Here is a 21,715-nt window from a genome sequence, read left to right as displayed (position 1 = left end):
ACTGAGCAATACTTGCAATATTATGTCATGTAGATTATTTTTAGTCTGTTTATTCTAAACCAAATATGGTCTCTTCCTATTTATTTTCCAGATTTATTCCACAATTCTTGAACTAGAGATGACAGAAGACAAAAAAATTAAATGGCTCTTACTGACCATAGTTGCAAGCTAGCTTACTGCAGTGCAAGGCAAGGAAGAAGTCTCCTTTTCTTGGACCTGAGATGACCAGAGTAAGATTCAGATGTAATCCAAATATGGCAGTCAAAATTCTGGAAAAGCCCATTTTTAGTTCCCTTCAAATCATGGGCAACTACCAACATTCAAGGCATTCAAGGCTTTTTCATATTGAAATTTCGCAAGCACATCTTTTTCAGATTCAGTGACTTCATTTTACAATATACTCTGAGTATTTTGTTGCCTGTCTGAAACCACAGCCTCATCACAAATGCAGAATGTAGGAGTTATTTTGACAAGTCCTCTGATTCTATGGGTTTGATCTGAGCTCCCTTCACAGAACAGAGATCCACGGGGTGGTCATTTCTATTCAACACCAAGAAAAAGGAAAGCCATTTCCCCCTTCTAGATGACATCCTACTGGTATGGGCTTTGGGGGACGTGGATGCCTTCTGCATCCTGGAAACCCAGTCACTGGATAATTTGTTTAAACCAACCTTAAAATTCATCCCAATCCCCTAATCTCACCCTCTATTGAGAATGTCCCCTGACAGTGGGCAAAAAGCAATAATAAATGCTGAATATTTTCTGAATATAAAGCAGCTGTAATAGAAGAGGGAATGAACATTACCTCTTCCAAGAATGGCCTCTTGCCTGGTGGTTGGTGAATGCATGGGTTTAAGTTTCTTCTGGCAGACTTTATTCAGAAACCTTGCTTGAAAAAGAAAAACAACTGCCTTTATTATACACCTGCCTTAATGTTTAGTACTGTAACCATCTCAATATTGCCAGCCTCATCCTTAGCATAATAGAAGGAATACTTGAGCATTGCAAATACTTGTTGAATCAAACAAGTTATAAATAGCTTATGGAGGATACTAATTGGATGCAAAATAATATTTAGGAAGGTATTTAGAAATGGGTTATATACTTATGAAAAACACTGTTAGAAATAAATAATAGTCCTTACTATGGATTTGTGAATATTTTAGATAAGAAACACTTTTTTGAGCCTTACCCACTTTCCTATATTGCTAAAAACCTGATTGCTGAAGTTTGGCACAGAATTTGCATTACTGTCCTGAGGGGTTATTTCAGAATGCTAGATGGCACTGATACCCAGCTGAAATATTTTCCTGCTCTGTTTTTTTTTTTTTTTTTCCCTACTGGTTCTGTGGTGTTGACTAGTGAAGCCACAGGGAGACATAGGGAGTGGTGGCAGTTCACATCAGCTGAAGAAGCAACCCACAGTTCCTTAATCCTTCCTTGGATGAGTTATACCTCTTTCATGAATTCGTTCTCATATACTTCATATCTTTATGCTTTCTTGAAGCCATAGGATTTGTTCTTTACTACTCTACAATTGTAGTTCTTTATAAACTTTGCTCCATCATTATTTTAATGCTTTTTCCTACAAAAAGTGATGTTAGATTTTTTTTTCTTTTTTGCTTACTATTGCCAACATATCTAGACAGCTTTTAAGAAAAAAGAAGGGTCTTGTAATGTTTGATGTGATACTGAAGTGCTGTTCTGCAGCAGAATATTCTACAGGAATGGTGCAATATGGTATGTAGTGTTTTATATGGGTCTCTGTATTAAAAGAGTATAGATGATAAGGCTGAAATTGACCACTAGGTGGTCACTAGTTTAAGCCCAACCTGTGCTAATGAACAGAGGTTTTTTTTGTTATGAGATTCTCCATCCCAAATTAACTAATATTATGGTGATTTTGTGGTTAGAAAGCCATTTGCTACTTTCTTTGTCATGTTTGATGTATAGTTGAGGATTTGCCTACAAGTCATGGGAACTGTATCAAACAGTACAGTATCATTAGCATTCCCTTTTCTCAGAGTCATGTATTTTGTCAATTTTGAGGCTATTTGGTTTAATTTATATTTTTTTTTCATTGTGGTACTTACTGCATGGTTCAAGTATGTTTTCTGGGAATGCTTTTAGAGAATTAAGGTTCAACAAGGTGCAGTAATATTTATACATATTTATGTATATTTAAGAGTGAAATTAATTCTTTTTGGAGATAAGGGATAGATAGATCCCTGTGGCTATTGCCTTTATACCATTGGTTTTCTATATCACTAGAAATGAACTTGGCTGGCTGTCATAAAAAAGCTTCACTTCCATAACAGGCAGAGAAATGTAATTGCTTTTGCAGAATTGCATACTGTAAGCTCAAGGGCTCTCAATGTATTTTATTACAGTTGAAGTTGACTGATGGAAATTAACCTTATGCTAATCACTGTAAATGTGAAACCTGGCCTTAGGTGGTACTTAGTGCAAAGGCTACTGATGTAATTTATTCATACAAAAAAGTGAGGTGTTTCTTTTTCAGTGGTTTAGCAAGTATTTTAAAATCTGACAAACTAATACATTACTTCTGACATCCGTAATATTTATGGTGCAATTCTGGTCACACAAGATATACTGTTCCTGAATTTGGACAGCACAGAGGAAATATCTTGCAAGTTGACAACCTGTAAACTCTTTAAAGCATCAACTTGAAGTAATAAAATTGTTAACACTTTTATAAGTGATTCTTCAAATCTTTTAGTACCTGTCATGTGACTTGCTTAATGAGATGCCAAAAATAATAATAATAATAGTGATAATAAAAGGATTGTTCTTCTGGAGACTCATATAAAGAGTAAGCTATAATGTATATTTTACATTTAATTCTGAGTGTAGCACAGTAATAATGTCTAGCCTTGTTAATGGCATAGTCTTCTGTCTCATGTTTTGGGAGGATCTAGCCCAGGATTAGAATAGGTTTCCATGACAGAATATAACCCAAGTCCACCTTGTGCTTTCTTTTCTCATTAGAGGAAGCAAGAGCAACAGGTTTCACCTCACATAAACATTTTCATTAAAGTACTTCAGACAGAATTTGGGGACATTTCTTCACTGAAATCAATAGTGAAAATCTCAGAGGCACTTCTGGCCCCAGCATTTCTATCCCACCTCTCCCCAGCTCAGAACTTGTTCACTGGTTTTGGCAGATACAACAGTACATTGACATCCTCCTGTCTGAGTGACACACAGACACACTGGTTAGTGACTATGATGTGAGCATCCTCCAGCACCACTGTAGACAACATTCACCAGAGCTCATTTAAGTGGAAATGAGATACAAAGGACTAGTTCCAAGCTGTTAGAGGTTTAAGGATTAGTCTTTCCTGAAGATGATACTTTGGCACAGAAAAGCTGCTGTCACTCATATGAGTTTTTTTAAGGGCTATTTTTATTTTATGAAGGCTATCACAGCTGGAAAACAGTACTTAGGCTAAAATGATGGTGCAAAAGGGTATTTTTTGTTTCCTGTATTGACAGTGGAAAATGCAATGTCTCTGCTGACTTCTGCTAGGGATCTTTAATAAAATCTTCACTGGGATTAAATCTGTAAAATGATTTCAAGGTCTTCTGTAGGTAATCAAATATTTCTATTATACTGTCATTATTGTATTAATAAATGCTATATGTGGTACTAAAAAAATCAGGTATTTTCATAATATAAAATCTATTTGAATATCATTCAATTCAGTCATTGTCAATCTTTTATAATATCTACATTTGGTGGAACTTCAGTTTGCTTGTAAAGCTTGAGGGATTATTATTTATTCATCGGCACCTTAAGTTAGATAGCCTTGATATCTCAGCTGTCTAGTAGAGCATATTGATTAGTGCTTTCTAGAAAGATTTGATATGTTAGGTTGATGCTGGCAGAGGGAGGTTGGTAGCATATGCAGTGCATTATCACTATACATTTTAGGTGTTGACAGTAACAGAGGCAAGCTGACATAACACATCTTGATAAATAATACTGTTATTATGAGTGTCACTTTTATCATCAGTTACGCAAAACATTGACCTAGGACTCTGATTTGATGTTATAATAAATTTGGCATGTATTGACATACATATCATATTGACTTTGTCATGACAGTCTTTGACAGGAGTAAGATTATTGTATATTGCTTTAGTTCACTTGTTAGCATTGCCCTTAACATCTCCTTCAGAAGGCAATATTTATTTTTGTGCCTTGTTCTTTTCTCTTTCTTTCTTTTTCTTTCTTTCTTTCTTTCTTTCTTTCTTTCTTTCTTTCTTTCTTTCTTTCTTTCTTTCTTTCCTTTTCTTTCTTTCCTTCTTTCTTTCTTTCTTTCTTTTTCCAGTGACAAAGATATCATTAATTGGTTTGGATATGAAATGCTTATAGGTAACATTTTCTTATGAGAGGCTGTCATACAATTAATTTCATTACCAGCAATTCAAGATATGAACAGATTCAATGTCATTCAAGGATTTTTCCTTTTTCAGAATACAAATCTATTTTTTATGTTTCCTTCAAAATTAGATGTCTGGAAAAGCATACTTTTTCTGTTGGCAATGGAATTGTAGTATTACTAATGTAATGACTGATGTATTTTTAAAATGTGCCAATCATTTGATTGCTATTTAAAATTTATTAGAAGTTGCTAACTTCTGAATGTGAATGACTGGTATGAAACTACTAGGCTGATCTAGCAGAGGTATTCCAGAAAAAATGCACTACAAATTGCATAACCCTCCAAAGTACAGGAATTTGAGGGGAATATGACTGGCATGGACTCTGAATGAATGAATGGTGGGAACTTGAGTGGTGATGCATTTACTTACACAAGTTCCTGATGTCTTACCACCCTAGATCTCACTGGAGTTGATTTGGCCCTAGACTTTTATTTTCACCATATGGGTACTATGGAAGGAGCGTGGGGGTTTCTCTAAAACATAAACAATTCAGCAGTGCAGAAAATTTGAACAGAAAAGATCTCTTGTGAGAACTGAGAGGTGCTTGCTGGAACCTGTGAGTCATTTGGGATGGGACCACAGTGGCTCTTTGTTCAGCATTGCCTTTGCAGCACTAATCTTCAGGTGCTTTGGGAACTTTTGCAACCCCTGGGCAGTGCTACATGCATACTATCTCTGAAGCTTGGAGGGCCAGGTTTAAAGGAAAGAAGGCTAGTGCCTCCCATCACGCTGTGCACCATCTGGATGGGAGCCACTTCAGTGTGGAGGATGAGTCATTTGGTTAGCACAGAGCTCTGCTGTGCTTATTAAATTAGGTGACGTGTTATACAATTATGTTTATTTGCATGGCTGCTGACCCAGAGTGGCTCAGGTCTCCCAAGCTCAGGAGCTTATGAAGGGCTCATTTGGATCTATCTGCAGTAATCACCCAGGAAAGTTATCACCCCAGAGTTGTGATCAGGAGCTGCCTCAGGGTTGCGTCAGGATAAGCCAACTCTAGAAAAGAGCCTAAACCCCAGTCCTTGAAAACAGTAAGCATCTGAAGTGAGGCCACAGGGGAGCAGCTCGCCTTGCTCAGCATTCTCAGCTGTGACTCGTTCCAAATGTAGGCCTCTAAACTAGATATCAGTTTCTTACAAGAATGAGACTATAAAAACTGCCACGCTGGATCAAACAGAGTCTCAGCTGGTCCAGTGTCCTGTCTCAGGCTGTGGCAGAGAGCTGACACCTAGAGAACACTGTGAGAAAGGGGCCAACATTATGAATTGAACTCAGATCTCTTCATTTGCAGGAGAATTACAGTACCTCATCATTAGGCACAGAGTATATCAGTGAGTTTCTCCTAATGAAAGTCTTTCCTTTTGTTTAACTAATTGAATATTCACTGGGCCAGAGTGGGGGATCTAAATTGTCCTTTTCATTCCCATGTCCTGATCAGCAGCTAGTCCTCAGCTGCTTCTGCATTGCCCTAAATATTAATTGTTTACATGGATGTTTTTGTAGTTTTTCTGTCTATTTTTAAATGAATCCCTCTGTGTTCTTTCATACTAACCTAGTTTTTATTGGTACTTTAACTTTTTTTCCCCTAAATGTTCTTATTCGTTAGGGGGCTTTCCCCCCCTAATGATTCAATTTTCCTTAGAAAGTTTCAAAAAGCTTTTAATGGTTCTCTGCATTCTGAACAGAATTTAATTGAGTGTTTGAAAATCTTTTACATTTGATGTCAAGATCTAACAGCTAACTAACATCTGGTGGCTTTTTGTGCACCTTCTTTTGCTGCTACATGAGTAAATTACATTCTTTGCATATTTTTCAAAGATATTGTGCCTTTATTTTATTTTAGATTTCATTTTTCAGTAATTATATTGTAATTTTGTAATTAAAAAAGAAAAAAGTTTGTTCATTGGACTATCACTCATTAGGCTCCCAGAAGCTGTCTGTTTTATAACTCGGTTAGTAGATTTTTGTGGGTGCTGGAAAGGTGCAAACTCAATCTGAACAGAAACAAAATATGAATTCTTACTAGAGGGTTTATTTTACCAATCAGTTGTAATGAGGGATGCAGTGTATAAAAATTCTTACCCAGAATATACTTTCTAACTGTGTATTTGTATACTAGCTGTTTCAAAATGGTGACAAACAGCAAAAAAAAGCTAACTATGTTAGAAGTGATGCAGAATTGCAATGCTGCTGACTAAGAAATCCTGCAAAAGAGTTTTTTGTGAAATTTTAGGCTTGTTTTACCAGGTATCAGAATGCTTGATTAACATATTTAAATGAATTATCCCCTATTAGTGGAGACAAATTCTTGTGCTGTCCAGGGAAGAAGTAGTGGAAGGCTATTTAAGTAAACCCATTTTCTTCATGGTAATTTTATTTTATTTTGCAGTTGCAGATATCTAGTAGCTCACAGATGGTTGGTTCACTATCTGCAGCTCCACTGATAGATAATAACCTTTTAAAATAAACTCACAATCGGGTGCACACACTCCATGAGAGATAAACCAAATTTGTATGAGGAAAACAACTTCTGAAGTGTGCCGCTTGGGTAATCATAAGGGCTGAAACAAGCTGATCACTTAGAATTTGGTCTTTTGATATGATACAGCATGATTCTTATGGAACTGTGCCTTTCATTAGTCTTCATGGAATGAAGTGTAGTTTTAAGTTGGAAGGTGCAAATATATGACAGCCTGTTTTATTTTTATTTTTATACAATCTCAGAAAATTCACAACATCTTGCTCAAATCAAAATTTTTCCCAGGTAACCATTAAAAACTGGAGTTTCATGTGAGCAAGGCCTAGTTTATTGTAATATGACAAGTATATAATCTGCTGACCTAGCTATTTGCAAAAGCAAATCCCAAATTCTTGACATTTCACCTCTACACACATAACATTCTCCAGTCTTTTATTGTACAAATACATACACACACACAGACACACAGTTTCTACAGAAAGCATGCCAAAGCCTCCTAATCCTGAATGTTCTAATGGATGTTTGAGGTTCTAGTAGAATGCAGTGAAAGTGTAATGACTAAGAAATAGTTTGTGTCCTGGGTAGCAGCCAGGGAGTTCTTAAGAAGACCTCATTTTTTTTTTTCTTGGTAGCACAAATCCTCTTTATAAGCCCTTTTTGCTGTTGAATTCTGCCAAGAACAGCTATGGGCCAGTGCAGCCTTAAATCTTGTGTTTATTTATTGTTAGCGAGAAGCCAAGCAAAAATGCCTGCAGATCTATCTGTGACCACGTGTGTTTCTTGGATGCGTTGTTTTGGAAGAAGAATGAAGGCTAATGAAAGACTCTTCACCTGCAGCCTTCTGGCTTGTTTGTGACCATCAGGTGCTGCAGTGGGTCTTGGCTGCTTGCAGGAGAAAGGCAGGTTCCAGTGAGTACCGCAGAACAAAACTTGTCATCTCAAAGTTACCTAAAGCTCCTTGCTCGCTCCTCAAATCCTTGGTCCAAGACCTTTGCATCAGGATTTCTGTGCCAAATGCTTCTCTGACCCTGGAAAGTTGTGTCAGCATTATAACGTTCAGTGACTAGGTCTGACATTTCTGACTAGGAAAAAACTTTATCTGAAGGAAGGTTTAAACCTTTGGCAATTTGCTTTTTGATGCTTATGGAGGAAGACACCTTTTGAAGCTTATGCTGAAAAACACATTTGAGAAAGAGACATCTGAAAATAGTCTGGAAGCTGGGGCATTCATCAGCACTGTAGGAAACTTGGGATAAGTTTCCATGTTGTCTTTCAAAGAGAAGCATATTTAAAAGCAGTTCTATGTCTCTGTTCTGGTGTTTCCGCTAATCATTCCATCCTGGATTCAAGGAACCTTCCAGAAAAAAAGTGAATGTAACCAAATATATTCTGTTAAAAGGTTTTGTTCAAGCAAACTGACTTGTTTTAATGTGGAAGAAAATACTTAAATGAAAAAATTCTTGATCCAATTCAGAACTGAAAAGGAGAAGAGATTTTCTATGTACAATGGCAACACAGTCAGATGAGGCATTAGTACATGCAGCACACCTCAGCGTCTGCATTCTTCTAATGATATTAAAGGCAACATTTTAAATTAGTGAAATTTTAACAGCTACTAATATATTTGGTAATTTTCAATAAGAAACTTTTCTGGACAGCAGAGAAAAAATAAGTTCTTGGTACAACAGTGCTTTTGAGTTATTTCCAAAGATAACTAGGTTAATTTTCTTAATTTTCAAACTCTTTTCCCCATGCCAATTCCTGTCTAGTTAACAAACAAGACCTAATAGGCAGGGCAGATGCAAAATCAGAAGCTGGAACTGTAAGACATATACTGCATGAAGGAACTACTTTTTGGTCATTTCAGGAAAGAGGATTAGTCCTGTGGGCACATCTGCCTTGTCCTTTTCTTGAGTGCCTGACCTCCCGTGGACCTGTAGTCTCTGCTGTAATCAAAACCTCAGGTGGATAGCATTGACAAGACTGAGTTTCTAATCACTTTTTTTCCCTGAAGAAACAACCATAGTCAGTGGGAACATGAAGTCTAATTCTATGAAAAATAATTTGACATAAATAATACAGCAATGCCTTTTTACAAAAATTGAGACTATTCTGAAAATCACGAAGCTTTAGTGCAGTGTAAATAATCAAAATTACGTTGGATTGCCAATACATTGCTGCTAGAATGTTCTTAATACGTGACTTACAGTTTTAGGTTTTTTTAAAATTTATTTCTTGTACTTTGAGACTAAATATGATTCTGTGTTATGTAAAGTGATGAAGCTGTTCAGAAAACATTGATTATGAAACTTTCAGATTGCATGATGCCTTGTGCAGACAGATAGGAGAGCTTAATTAAAAATGCTTGTGATTTCTTAATATTGTTCACAGGACATATAATCTCTGGGATAAAGAATACTAACAAAAGTCATTTGCTGACGCATAAGAATGACTTTTACTAAGTTCAAATCTGTTTATTATCTGTAAATCTTCTGACTTGCCAAAACATTGGGTGAAAAAGTAACACATAAGTTATAGGTTCTTTCCTGTTGAATTTAAATGAAGGGTATGTACTTGAGATCTGCTTTAGTTATCCCAGATCTTGGAAATTAAAACTATGACTGATATCTTAAACTAAAAAACTGATAACTGAACTGCTTGCGGTTTTTTAACTTTATATTAGTCTCCTAATTTATATAATTTGAATTGCAATCTTCATTTCTACCTGAAATACGTTTTTCAGGAGATGAATGAAAAATAAAAAACCATCTCTGCTGGTAGCAAATTATGCATTTATAATATTATTTTCCAGGGTTTTGAAGTTGACTCTAACTCAGAGTTGAGTCTTTTTGAAATCATATACGTTGTTATAATTGGGAGTATGATGATAAATGGTACTGCTCTTCTGTTAGTAAGGACAGAAATAAGGTTTAATTGACATCCAAGATATATTTCTTCCCTTTTGAAAACTACGACCAAGTTCAGAAACTCAGAATCACTTTTTCACTCAGATCTTGGGTAAAATTTGACATATTTCAAGTAACTTTCAGAAAAAAAAAAGATCCAAAGTGATAAAAAAATAATTTAATTTCTCCTGAAGTCTTGCAGGATTTTCCTCAATCCAGGCATTTTTGGAGCATTGCAGTAAGCAACCAGCTTTATCCCTGAATCTGGCAGCTCTGCTCTCAGGAGGTTGCAGAGTCATCTGCCACCAAGACAAACAGAGCAAAGGTCCCTTTAAATAGCTACAGAATATTGGAATCTAAAACCTATAGTTTGAAGAAGAGGGCAAGTGTCCTTAGCTAATAGAAAAAACAGCACAAGAGAACCTTGACTTATGAGCACTAATCATCAAAATGCTAAACCTGTGGACAGGAGGAGAGAAAGAATACACCCCATGTGGTTTATGTTAGTAATGTCATGTAGTGCACAACCTGAGAGTAAAGAGTTCTCCCTGGTGATGAGGGTGGTTTAAGAATCTACATGGAATATACTGGAATTACTGTCAGGGTAGACCTTGATTGTAATAAGTTTATTTTGTGGTATTATAGGAAATACAGACTTTGAAATAATTTAAGGTGACAAAAATGTTTATAAAATCTCTGATATTTTAGTTCTGGCAGTAAATTAACTCAAGTGCTTCTTTAATCTAAAGCTACAATTATTACATCCATGCCTTCTTCCAAGTGCTTAGAATGAAGATGCAACATGAAAGTACAAATATATAAGAATCAAGTACTGCATCTGTATTCTTTCTTACTACATGCAAAAGTGTTTTCCCTTGCATTGTCATCTGAATTCTTATACTGGGAACTTTGGAAGAAAATCTTGATAGGAAGTAAATGACAGCGTATGGATTTTTGTTCATTGAAATTACATCCACTGCCCTTTTTTATAATACTGTGATCCTTTTGGTTATTTCATTGCATCTATAGAGATAGTGTTAATTGCACATTTTCAACGGAAAACCTGAAGTATTCTTTACAACACTGATGGGGTTTTGCTTAAATCTGGAAGACTCTTCTTTAGAAGCTTGACATTAGTAGCATATTTGGTCATGAAGTGTTATCTCACTTTTCCAGAAGTCCAGATGTTGTCAACTCTGCCATAACTTAAAGTTAGATTGCAAACTGGAAATGGAAAGAAGAGTGACCAAGAGAAATCTAAGTGATAAGAATGAATAAATTATAGCAAATTTATAAGAAGAGGAAGGAAAAAATCACTGGTCAGTAGATGTGTTAATTGGCACTGAAATATAAGAGCATAAGGCTAGAAAGAAGGAAAACCTGATTTTGAAAGTGAACAACTTAGTTTATATCACTCTTCTGGTGGGAATATGAATTGTAGGGCAAAACCCAGAGCATGACATAGGTAAAGATGGCCATATGAATGGAATAGTCCCAGTCAGGAAGAGCTGCTTGGCTGGACTCACATGGGAGCTTTGATAGATGCCTTGTCATCCTTAGGTACAGAAACTGGAGAGATGGGAGTTGTCCTAAGTTAAGGCTGGCATGTGCTGACTATGTGTGTTACCTTCACCAAAACTAGTCAAATAATGTCATGTGGATGTAGAGTGTCTGGGACTATATGGTGAAGGAATTACAGTTACTCATGGACTGTCAGAATATTTAAGTATAGACAAGGTTACTTAGGTTACTCAGAACTGCACAGGAGGCCTGAGGCAAAGTATAGATTTCAGTTTGAGGGCTTCCCAGATTTGTTGGCTACAGAAATTATGCTTGTTCTTGGAGCAAAATGTACAGTCTGCTGTTCTCCTACAGTTCTTCTATTCTTTCTCCTACATTCTAAAATATCCGAAGAATGGTACATGACTGTATTTAGCTGGATGATTATGCCAAAATGGAGAGCTAAGACTTTTTGTTTTTTGATGAGACAAACTCAAGTTTGTAAAATGACAATTTTCACACAAATGCTTTGATTGGAAAAATAAAAATAAAACAATTTAACTGGAACAAGTATAGCTATTCTTCCCAACAAATAAAGTCATATGAAAATGACCCTGTCACTGTTAAACTTGCAGTATTCTTGATATCTGGAAAAGCTCAAGTTAAATGTTTAAAGGCAGCTTCTTTTTAATGATTAGCACAGAGAAGAAAACAAGATTCTAAGTTTATTATCCTACCCTCCTGTGAATGTGCAGAAGAAGCCAACAACCATTCAGCTTTACCTTATTGTTTGTTAGTAGTTGAGTGCCAGAATAATTACTCTTTGTAGCCAGCATTCTTCTGGGCCCACACAGACCTACTCAGAAAATAGCTCATTAAAAGGACCTCTGAAAATCCATGCTGAGAAGGGGAAAATAGGACCTCTTCTTCAGTTCTATCACAGACATTTATTTGCTGATTTTTTAATGTTCATTTTTTATTTATCTTCCGACTGTGCTTTACGTACTACAGACAACAGTCTGGAGAAAGAGTCATCTGAATTATCAGCCCACTGAGTCTTATTAGCAGAGGACAGGTAAGAATGTTTGTAGACGGTCTTGTATTGATTATTCATTAAATCACTTGCACAGATGACTGTAAAGGGTGGTACAGCTTCTGATGGGAAGCCTATTGCTGATAATATGGGATGAAATAATCCATTTCTTAGTGATTAAAATACTAATTGCCTTCTCTTACATATGCTTCGTTCAAAAGCCTAAAATTTAGCATCTGATATTTCTAAAATACTCTGTGTATCCCTAATTACCATCAATGAGAACTCCATTCTCTTCTTTATGGAAAAGAGCTGAATAACATAGGTTAGCTGGTATCATAAGACTTGCACTGCTATCTACTGGGATGGCAGAGAAAAAATGACAGCAGATTAACTAGAAGTCCTCAGTTTGGTCATATATGAGTGGATAAAGACTAAAGTTTTAATTTGCCTGTCCTGAAATCTGTGGCAGCATAGCTTTTCTTTTTTCAAAATACCCTTTTCTGGTTGATAGAAAAACCTGACAAATCCAGAGGCCAGATGGCTTTTTGAGTCCTGAAAATCGTATTTGAGAGTATGTCAGGATCACTTAGGGAAATAAGTCCAAAATGTGAAAGATATGTTATTATCTGTCATTGGTACGTGGGTGGCAGCTGTATGGCCTTTGAAAATTTAAGCTGTACAGCTCTATGTGTTTCTTTATATCCTTTGGATCCCTGCTCCAAAGATATAGTTCCTTAGCAAGATAAGTGCTCAGACAAAAGATATAGCAATTCGTGAAAGAAGGTATCTATTGAAAATGTAATTCTTCAGAGATTTAAATTAAGTAAAACTTTTTAGGGTAATAATAATAGAAAGGTGGAAACACAGGAGAGTAATTGATAGAATCTGTGCTGCCAAAAGCAAATCACATCAACCTTTCCTTTCACCTTGCCAGATCAATTATTTCTATATGAAAAGTTACTTTACTATTAAACCAAACTTGTCCAAAACATTCTAACTCTCAAAACCCCTTACTTTTTACAGTTTTCCAAATAAAAATATTTGTAATAAACTAAACTGAAAAAGCTATAAAAAAGTTAAATGTATTTTTAACATTGTTTAGCTAAGCATATACAGAAGTAATAAAAAAGGAAAATAAGAGGAAAAGGAAACTTTTAGGGAAGAACAAACAGTCAAAATGAGGACACAGCTCTCAGTGGAAACATATAGTACCTGCAGGACATGGATGAGCATCTCCCTGTGTTTTGGTGTTTGGATGAGAGCAGGTGGAGCTGGTTGGTTTTATCAGGGGCAGGAGGTAAAATGACAGGAGCTGTTAACCTAGGGCAGGGAATGGGTATATTCAAGTTACACAGAGGTAGCTGAAGTCTCTTGGTGGGGAGTGTTTGAAACTATCTTGTATCCTCTCCTGGAAAGAGTCAGTTTTCTTTGCTGAAAGTGCTGGCAGTGAGAGTGAATTTGAGACTGTACCTGTGGTCCTCTGGGTTTGAGGAGAATTTTTTTAAAGTGCTACAATACCAGGTGACCCTGGTACAAAGGGCTATGGTTGTTCATTTCTTGCTGTCAGATTTGGATGACAGGGGTGTTCACACTCTGTGTTCAATTGTTTTGGATAGAGTTACACCTGGGGAAATGCAGAGAAAATGTTGTTGTGAAAAAAATGCTGTTGTGTTTACCAAAATAGTGCTAAAGTGCTCTTGCTAACAGCAGGTGAAACACTGAGAGTCCTGACATCCAGCATATCCTTGTGAGAATCCACAAGGGATTTCATACGCAGCTGTTAACCTGGAAATGTTTAAAATGCCTAATTGCTGAAGTGAGGCAGTACCAGTCTACCTGCAGTTGTGTCTAAACAAAGCAGTAAGGCATTCTTCAAAAATGAGCAGAAATATTGCACAGGTGGGAAATGCTCAGTCTCATCTGCATCCAGATCACTACCAAGCCTCAAGGGTGTGGTGGAAGACAAAATACCTTGTGCAACTTATGCATGCTTGAGAAACACACACAGAGATACAAAAATTTGTAGTTACTTTAATTGAAATATTAGCAGTCTAATCACAGAGTTATAAGGTTTTTAATTCCCTTTTCCCTGACAGGGGGACAGGTCAGAGGAGGCACTCATCACAACAAACATTTGTCAGTACACTTTTTACTTGCCAAGATATTTTCATTAATAGAATGAGGCTGTTCTTATTAACAGCAGATAATTATTCGCAGGGTGCGTTTGGTTACTCAAGCAGGTTTCATGTACGCTCATGCACTAACTCACAGCTACGCAGCTGGAGCCACAGCTGGCAGGGCAGCCCTTTGTATAGAAGCAGAATGTTCTACTAATATGCCTTTGACTTCTAGGTGAGTGGTGTGTATATGTAATCCTGCAGTCTTTTTCTGTGTATAGCAGATACAGCCTTCTTGGACGAGGTTCAAATTTTTTGTTGCAGATTCCAGTGTTGTCCTGGTGGTCTTGGGGAGATCGAGCTGACTCTTGGTATTCTGAATTTATAATTTTTCGTGTATTCAACTGGACCACTAATCTACTGAGTTTACCCATTTGGAAAAGATTTTCATGTACTACTTCTCATACTTACCCTTTCTTCAATTTGTTTTGTCTTAGCACCTTCTCATTGTACTGGTCACACAAATGCACACAAACTCTCATATATGTGGGGCTTGTATGATGATTCAGTGCAGCTACAGTGATATTCATACTTAAAGTCTAAATGCTCCTATTATTACAGCTCATTCTCCATGATCATACAGTTAAAACCAACCTAGACAGACTTTCTCATTTCTGCCACTTCTTTTATTTTCTGTGCATTGTTATGGACACTGCCAGCATCTCCAGTTGTTTGCGGGGAGGTGCATGATGTTGATGGTGGGGCTTACTGTGCACTTTGAGCCCACTTGAAGTTACTTTTCTATCTTTGCTTACAGTTTACTTGTTCCTTCTTTACTGACCAGCAAATTCTATATCCGAATTCTATGATCTTTGAAATGTTTTACATATGCTGGATACTGGTTCTTTGCTTCCTCTGTTGTCCTTAATACCAGGACACAGGTTTGCATTCCTGTAATGAGTAATAACTGATTATTAATGATTTGTGCTTGTAGCCATAGGACGCCTATTCCATACTTGCACTTTCAAGGCTTCTGCTATTATCTTGTGTTTGTACTTCTGGAAGCATCTTTTAAAATCCCCTGTTTTTCTTGAACAGCCTTCAAGCTACGCTAACATGACATGTTTTATTTATTATTTATTTCCTTTCTCTGGAGTCAATAGTTAGTTCATTGTATAAAATCAATGGTCTGTTAGAAGACACATGCAGGGATATATATAGGCACAGATGTGATTCTGGGCTTCTGGCTTCTGAAATATATTGCTTGCAACAGCATTACTGGTGTGTTAACAAACTTGTTCTGCAACACATTTTTTTAAAGGGAAACTGCTGAGGTGCTCATGTGTGTTGGCAGCACCACATGGGCTTGATTCTCCTGTGGTGGTGAGGGCAAGACTGCCAGTGCTCAGTGGTGTGGTGGTGGAACCTCACCACGTGTGAGCCTCAGCTCTGTGTGGGGGGAGCTGGTCTGGCCGAAATCCCTCTGGTTCTCAACCACTCAGATATCTCAGGACACCAAAGGGCTAATGGCTGATACTGTAAAACTGAAGTTCCTTGCTAGCATCATCCCACAAGACTGATCTCTCAGCTCTGACAGATGGAAGTAGGGATTTATTTCTACTCCCAGTGCTTGATTTGAAAACTGCACCTATTTATTTATAGGTGCAGCATTTGGGAAAAGACAGTGAAGGGAATTGATGAGAACATGCTTCAAGACTTCCATGAAGATGACAGCAGCATTCTAGGACTCTCTTGCAGGGCTGAAACTGCAAGAAACTCTTACAGGAAAAAGAATAAATTCTAACTTTCAATTTCTTGCTGAATAATTGAGATGAAGTTGTTAAAAAATGAACTGGAAAACTGAGATCTGTTGTGCCTTGCTGCTCTTACACTAATGTGACTAAGCAGTCTGCAGGCTTTTTGTTGGGCAGAAGTATCATGACATTGTATAAGCTTATATTATGTATATCAGAGTTTGTAAATGTATTTGTGCATGTGCTAGTATGGATGTTCTACATATGAACTCATAGGTCCTATGACCTTGTAAGGACCCCCATTTAGGTGCAGATGTTTTTATGTATCTACAGGCATTGGACTGATCTAAAGTCTCCCACTTCTGACCACTAGTGTGTTTGATAAGCAGTCGGTGTGCATGTTAGACAGCACCACTTCTGTTTTTTTTTTATTTTCTTCTGCAATCAGCCTTCAAACTTCTTCAGTCTACTTTTGTCAGTCCTTGACTGCCTTCTATGCAAGACCAGATGGCAAACTTGGCCACACTACTGCAAAATCAGCATGATTTCTGATTGATCCACACAAAACACACAGGACAGACAGAAGGAAGTGGTGATTACCTGCTGAGGGAGAAGCTGGAGGCAGTTTGGGTGTGGGACTGCCTAGGTGAGGGTTTGTGCGTAAATGATAGACTATAGCAGCTTGGGATGTTACAACAGAGGTGTTTTAGCTTAGAAGATGTTGTTTCTTAGGAGGTTTAGAAGACTGGATCAAATAAGGTTGTTAGTGATCCTAAAACAGGATTTAAAGACCTAAGTCACTTTAGGGTCTGTTTTATGGCCATTTACTCAAACTGCATTAATTTAAATCAGTTAAGCATAAGAGGCAAAGTATTTTACTTGGCCTTTGCAAAAGGAGGAAATTAAAGGTTACCTTTACTTACTTTTCATCAAACTTAGCTGCATATGTGTAGAGAGGTATGAAAGGGCTATTACAGTTGTATAGAGTCTGCTGGGCTGAAGAGCTAATTAAAATCATGTTTGAAAAGAAACACTTCATCTGAATGAGCTCTTGCATTTTGAATAATAGATTACAATTTTATGCTATTGTTCATTTGCTCTTTCTAGTGCTTTACACACATTAATTTTCAAAAGATATTTGTCTGCATTTTAGTGTGTGCTGCTGTATTGAAAGAAGAAAAAACTGTTTTACTGAAGGTGATACAATGGGCACATCGCAGGGCTTGGGGAAGCTCCGACCACAGCTGTCATTTGGAACTTTGGCACAAACTTCCACTTGACTGTAATTCCATCCTGGACTTTCAGAGCGGATTTCGCTTTTTCCCCCGAAGTTTCACAGATAGAAAGCTGGTGTTCAGATGATCATCTGCTTCTGTTTGTAAAAGGTTTTAGATGAGCCAGAGCTCATATTAGACAATAAACAGCTAATCCATATTAGGTTACTGTGATAGCTATAATAAGTCAGGATATGAAGACAGGCTGAAAATTCTTACATCTCATTAGCTGATAATTCCATCTGCAGTAGACTAGACTTTTTCCTCTGTATAAGGAGGAGACAATGTCTTTGTGGTTTGACTTTAGTCTGAACACAGAAAAGGAGTTTAAGGAGAGGTTACAGAACCCAGGCTGTGTTTTTGATGGCCTCTCTCCCTGGCTGGGTGAATGGCATTAGCTGTGCTCTCTCTCAGTGTTAGAGCTATATTTATCACTCAGGGATTGTGGGCATGTGAATCTGGGCTCTCAGCATAACAGTGCTTCAGTCAACATGCCTCTATGTCATGATATACACTTACTATTTTGCAATTATTTATGGATATATTTCCTTTTCTGGCCCTTAAACAAATAAATATCTTCAAAAGGAAATACCTGATGAACAAGAGTGAGGTTTTCTCAGGGTGTTGTTTTATTTTTGAAATTACTTACATGAGCAAATAAGTGGAAGAAGTGGTAATGTGAACCAGCATATTCTTTTACTTTAGCCATCTGTATTCCAGAAGGAAATCCTAAAAAGCAATGGGACCTCAATTTAAATTATAAAATAGGCAGTATGCTGAATGCATATAGAGCATATGATAGATTAAATGGAAGCCTTGGTTTGTGTTCATAAGGTAACCAAGACATTAAAAATGTGCTCTACAAGTAAGGACTGTAGAATTTGTGGTATTGAAAACAATAATTAATTTAATTTAAGTTGCTATCCCTAGGGCAATTGCAAATTGATGGTATAAATTATGCAACAAACTCGTTTGTAAACTGATGACATAGGAACTCACAGAAGTCATCTAGAATAAATTTTTTCTTTTGAAGCTATTTGGCAATGCATTATGCAGCAGCCAATAGCCTCTGATGGATATTCAATGGTTATTTATATTAAACTTTATAATTTATGTTCTTCAAAGAACTAAATAACATGAATGCTGCAATTAGAAACAATCAATTATTTCATTGTGCATAAAGTTGATTATGTAATATAAAACAGAATTCCTTGGTATTGACTTCAATAGATTGAAGCCAATTCCTTCAATTGACTTCGGGATTTGCTATTTTTCTGTCCCTGTAATTGCATTGATTCAAGTGAATTCCAGCAGCAGAGAATGTATGGCATTGAATTCCTTTTGCTGTTACTACTGATTATGGAGGAAAGACGATATGAAGTTTCATATATGATTATATATATTTGAATTTTAAGCTTGTCTCTCTCTTGTTTACTTCTACATGTCAGAGGGCTATTAATAGATGTAATTAAATGCTGGAATTCCAACCTGTTCATTTCCTTCAGTTCTTCAAGGGTAGAAACATCAGCCAGAGAGAGAGAGAATAAATGAGTTGAGCATATGAAAAAAGGTGCAAAAATCCTTTTTGTACCTTAAAAAAAAAGTAATATGTAACAGTTCCTTCTGCTTCACATTGTTCAATTAAAATTTATAATTTCAAAGTATTTCTTCTTATTTTTTTAAATCTATAAAATGAAAATAACTACTTAAAAATATTTTTAAGTGAGAATTATTTCTCTTTTGTTTCCCTCAGTGGAAATGTTTGTATTTTCTGGCTACTCTTGTGATATTTGATTGTTGGCTAGGTTTCTGTGATGCAGCCTGGATTGCATGACCAGTTTTACCTGCTGGAAGTTTCTGTTTCTTGCTTGCTATGAGTGAAACCAAGAGGAGCGCATTCCTATCACTGCCTCACACAGTATCTGGAAACTTAAATCTTTCTGAAATGCTGTAGTTCTATTTGCTCATATATGCTTTCTAAACTCTAGGAAAATAATATACACTAGGAGAATATAAATAATGCTATGCTTTCATGGCATCTTCCAACTGAAAAAATTCTTGCTTGCCTGTCTTTTTGTTTTCCTATCTTAGTTTTAGCTTGCGAGCAATTTTGGTGATTATTTCCGTGGTGTCTTTAGGCCAAACACAGCAAGGTTTTCTTTGTGTGTTCTTTAATTTTTATACCAAAGCAATAAAAGTGGAAGTGCAGGGTAAGGCACAGTACGGAATTAGGTGCTAGCAGGATCTCCCTGTTACTATGCAACAGCCTGGAGCCTATAGCTTGACTTTTTGTTTGTGTTTCCTCATTACAAATATGGACATGAAATACTGTGAGTTTAACACTGTTAGCATATTTGATTGTAATTTTCTATAAATCTGTTTGTGTTTGGGCTTGCTATTTGCACTCTTCCTTTTCGTTTTATAAGGAATATTTTGCACTCTGACACAAGAATACCCACTGATACAGAACAGCTGCTGTTGAGTGTCAAAACAAGAGCATGACAAGAGGGTGAGGTAGAGGGGAAAAGTATTAGTAAAGGCAACTGAGGTACCAGAGTCACCAGCTGCGTTTCCTAAAGACAGAAGATGAAAGCACAGCTACAGAAATGTAGGAAAGCAAAGGCCATCTCTGGTTGGTTTTAATGTAGACCCAGGTACTCTGTAAGAGTGTGAATCAGATCAGCTGTGCAGAAATCGTTAGTGCTAATGTGATGAGTGCTTCTGCCTGTGTGCAGGTAATCCTGCTTGAAGACACCTTTAGGTACAGCAGGTGCTTGCATCCCTGGCTGTATTGTGGGGACTGGCAGCTGATTGCTAGTGAGCACACTCTCGATTACTGATGTTACTCTGACTTTTATCAGGAGAAAGGACTAAGTGCTTAATGTGCTGGCTAATAATATTTAAAATTTGTGTTGCTGTTTTATCAAAAGCAATGATCAGATTCAGGTACCTTGACTGCTGAGAGAATGACAGACCTACATTTCTCCTTCACATAAAATGACACCCTGAGCTTCTGCCATGTTGGAGCATTTAGCAGTCACTTTTTTGCTACTGATTCAGGCCATGCATCATATATGCCAGTGCTTAGTCACTTGTGTGAAATGGAGGGGTCGAGAAAAATAGGAGACCACCTGCACATCTGGATGTGTCTGAGAGAGCAGAGTTGTACAGAAAAGAACACTTGATAGCATTTCTACAAATAACATGATTCTGTTTTGCTCGAGCACTCCAGGAGGCAGTTGTGGAAGTAACTTATATTCACTTATAGTTTTTTAAAACTGGAAATCTGTGTCTATCATTTTTCGTGTTCCAGCCATGAGAAGATCAAGTATTGTAAACCATAATTCCACTCTGTTCCATAACTGCTATTTACTTAGAGATGCAAATTACAAAGAAGCATAGTGAAAGTCATAGCTCTCCAATTTATTTCACTTTAAACAAGCAAGCAAAAAAAAAGAACCAAAGCAATAATCTTGTTTTCCTGCATCATTCAATACAATTTGAGCCTCTACATACCGGAGTTTATTGAAAAGACGATTAACTGCCATAACTTTTAAATCAGATGATAAAGCAAAGGAAAATCAATATACTCCATAGTTTGGAATCAGAAAGAAGGATTTTTTACAACAGGTACTGGAAAAGTCAGCATGTCAGGTTCAATGGTTTGGGATGTGCTTCCCTCCTTTTAACTGGATGAGGCACTTGTGGTTCCTCTTCTTTATATCTGGCAAAGCAACTGAGAGTTGTAACATCGTATGGACTTTGTTTCCCTGTCTTGTATCTCCTGTGAAGAAGATGGGAGGGATAAGAGAGCACTGTGATAAAACTGAACGCTTAGGTGAAATTGCCTTCTCTTAGTCTCTCTTGTCTTTGGTGCTTTCAGGCCCTATGTACTCGGACCTAGAGAGAAGACAAGATGGGGAGGGAGGAATAAGCCACCAGACACAAAGTTAGTTGGTATATGTGGCTGAATGGCCCATAGAAAATGGGAGAAGATACATGAATTAGAATTCATCCCAGATATTGTTCAGAATTAGCTACATTTGCATTAGAAAATGTGAACATGTTTTGCTTTCTTTATGCAGAGCAAAGGTTTTCCCAATTTGCTTTAAGTTGTAAAGCAAATATACTACCCAGATACGCTGGTATAATTAAATTGTTGTTCTACTGAAGTGGAGT

General features: G+C 36.9%; 1 protein-coding gene and 1 long non-coding RNA gene across 12 annotated transcripts in view; one reads left to right on the top strand and one right to left on the bottom strand.

The window, feature by feature from the left end:
• The window catches only part of LOC135412012 (uncharacterized), a 175,828-nt gene that overhangs the window by 28,824 nt on the left and 125,289 nt on the right, over positions 1–21,715 (bottom strand). The window lies entirely within an intron of this gene.
• MLIP (muscular LMNA interacting protein) overlaps positions 1–21,715 on the top strand; it is a 105,195-nt gene that overhangs the window by 23,711 nt on the left and 59,769 nt on the right. Inside the window, exon 1 of one of the 9 annotated variants that reach the window (XM_064650332.1) lies at positions 1,721–1,740. The exons of the other annotated variants lie outside the window; for them this stretch is intronic. Within the exon in view, the coding sequence (XP_064506402.1) occupies positions 1,738–1,740 (3 nt within the window). The 5' untranslated portion in view covers positions 1,721–1,737. Of the gene's footprint in view, positions 1–1,720; positions 1,741–21,715 lie in introns of those variants that run through there. 9 annotated transcript variants of the gene reach the window in all.

This window comes from Pseudopipra pipra, chromosome 3 (assembly GCF_036250125.1).
Source record: "Pseudopipra pipra isolate bDixPip1 chromosome 3, bDixPip1.hap1, whole genome shotgun sequence".
NCBI lineage: Eukaryota > Metazoa > Chordata > Aves > Passeriformes > Pipridae > Pseudopipra > Pseudopipra pipra.
This window is presented reverse-complemented; position numbering and strand designations above follow the sequence as displayed.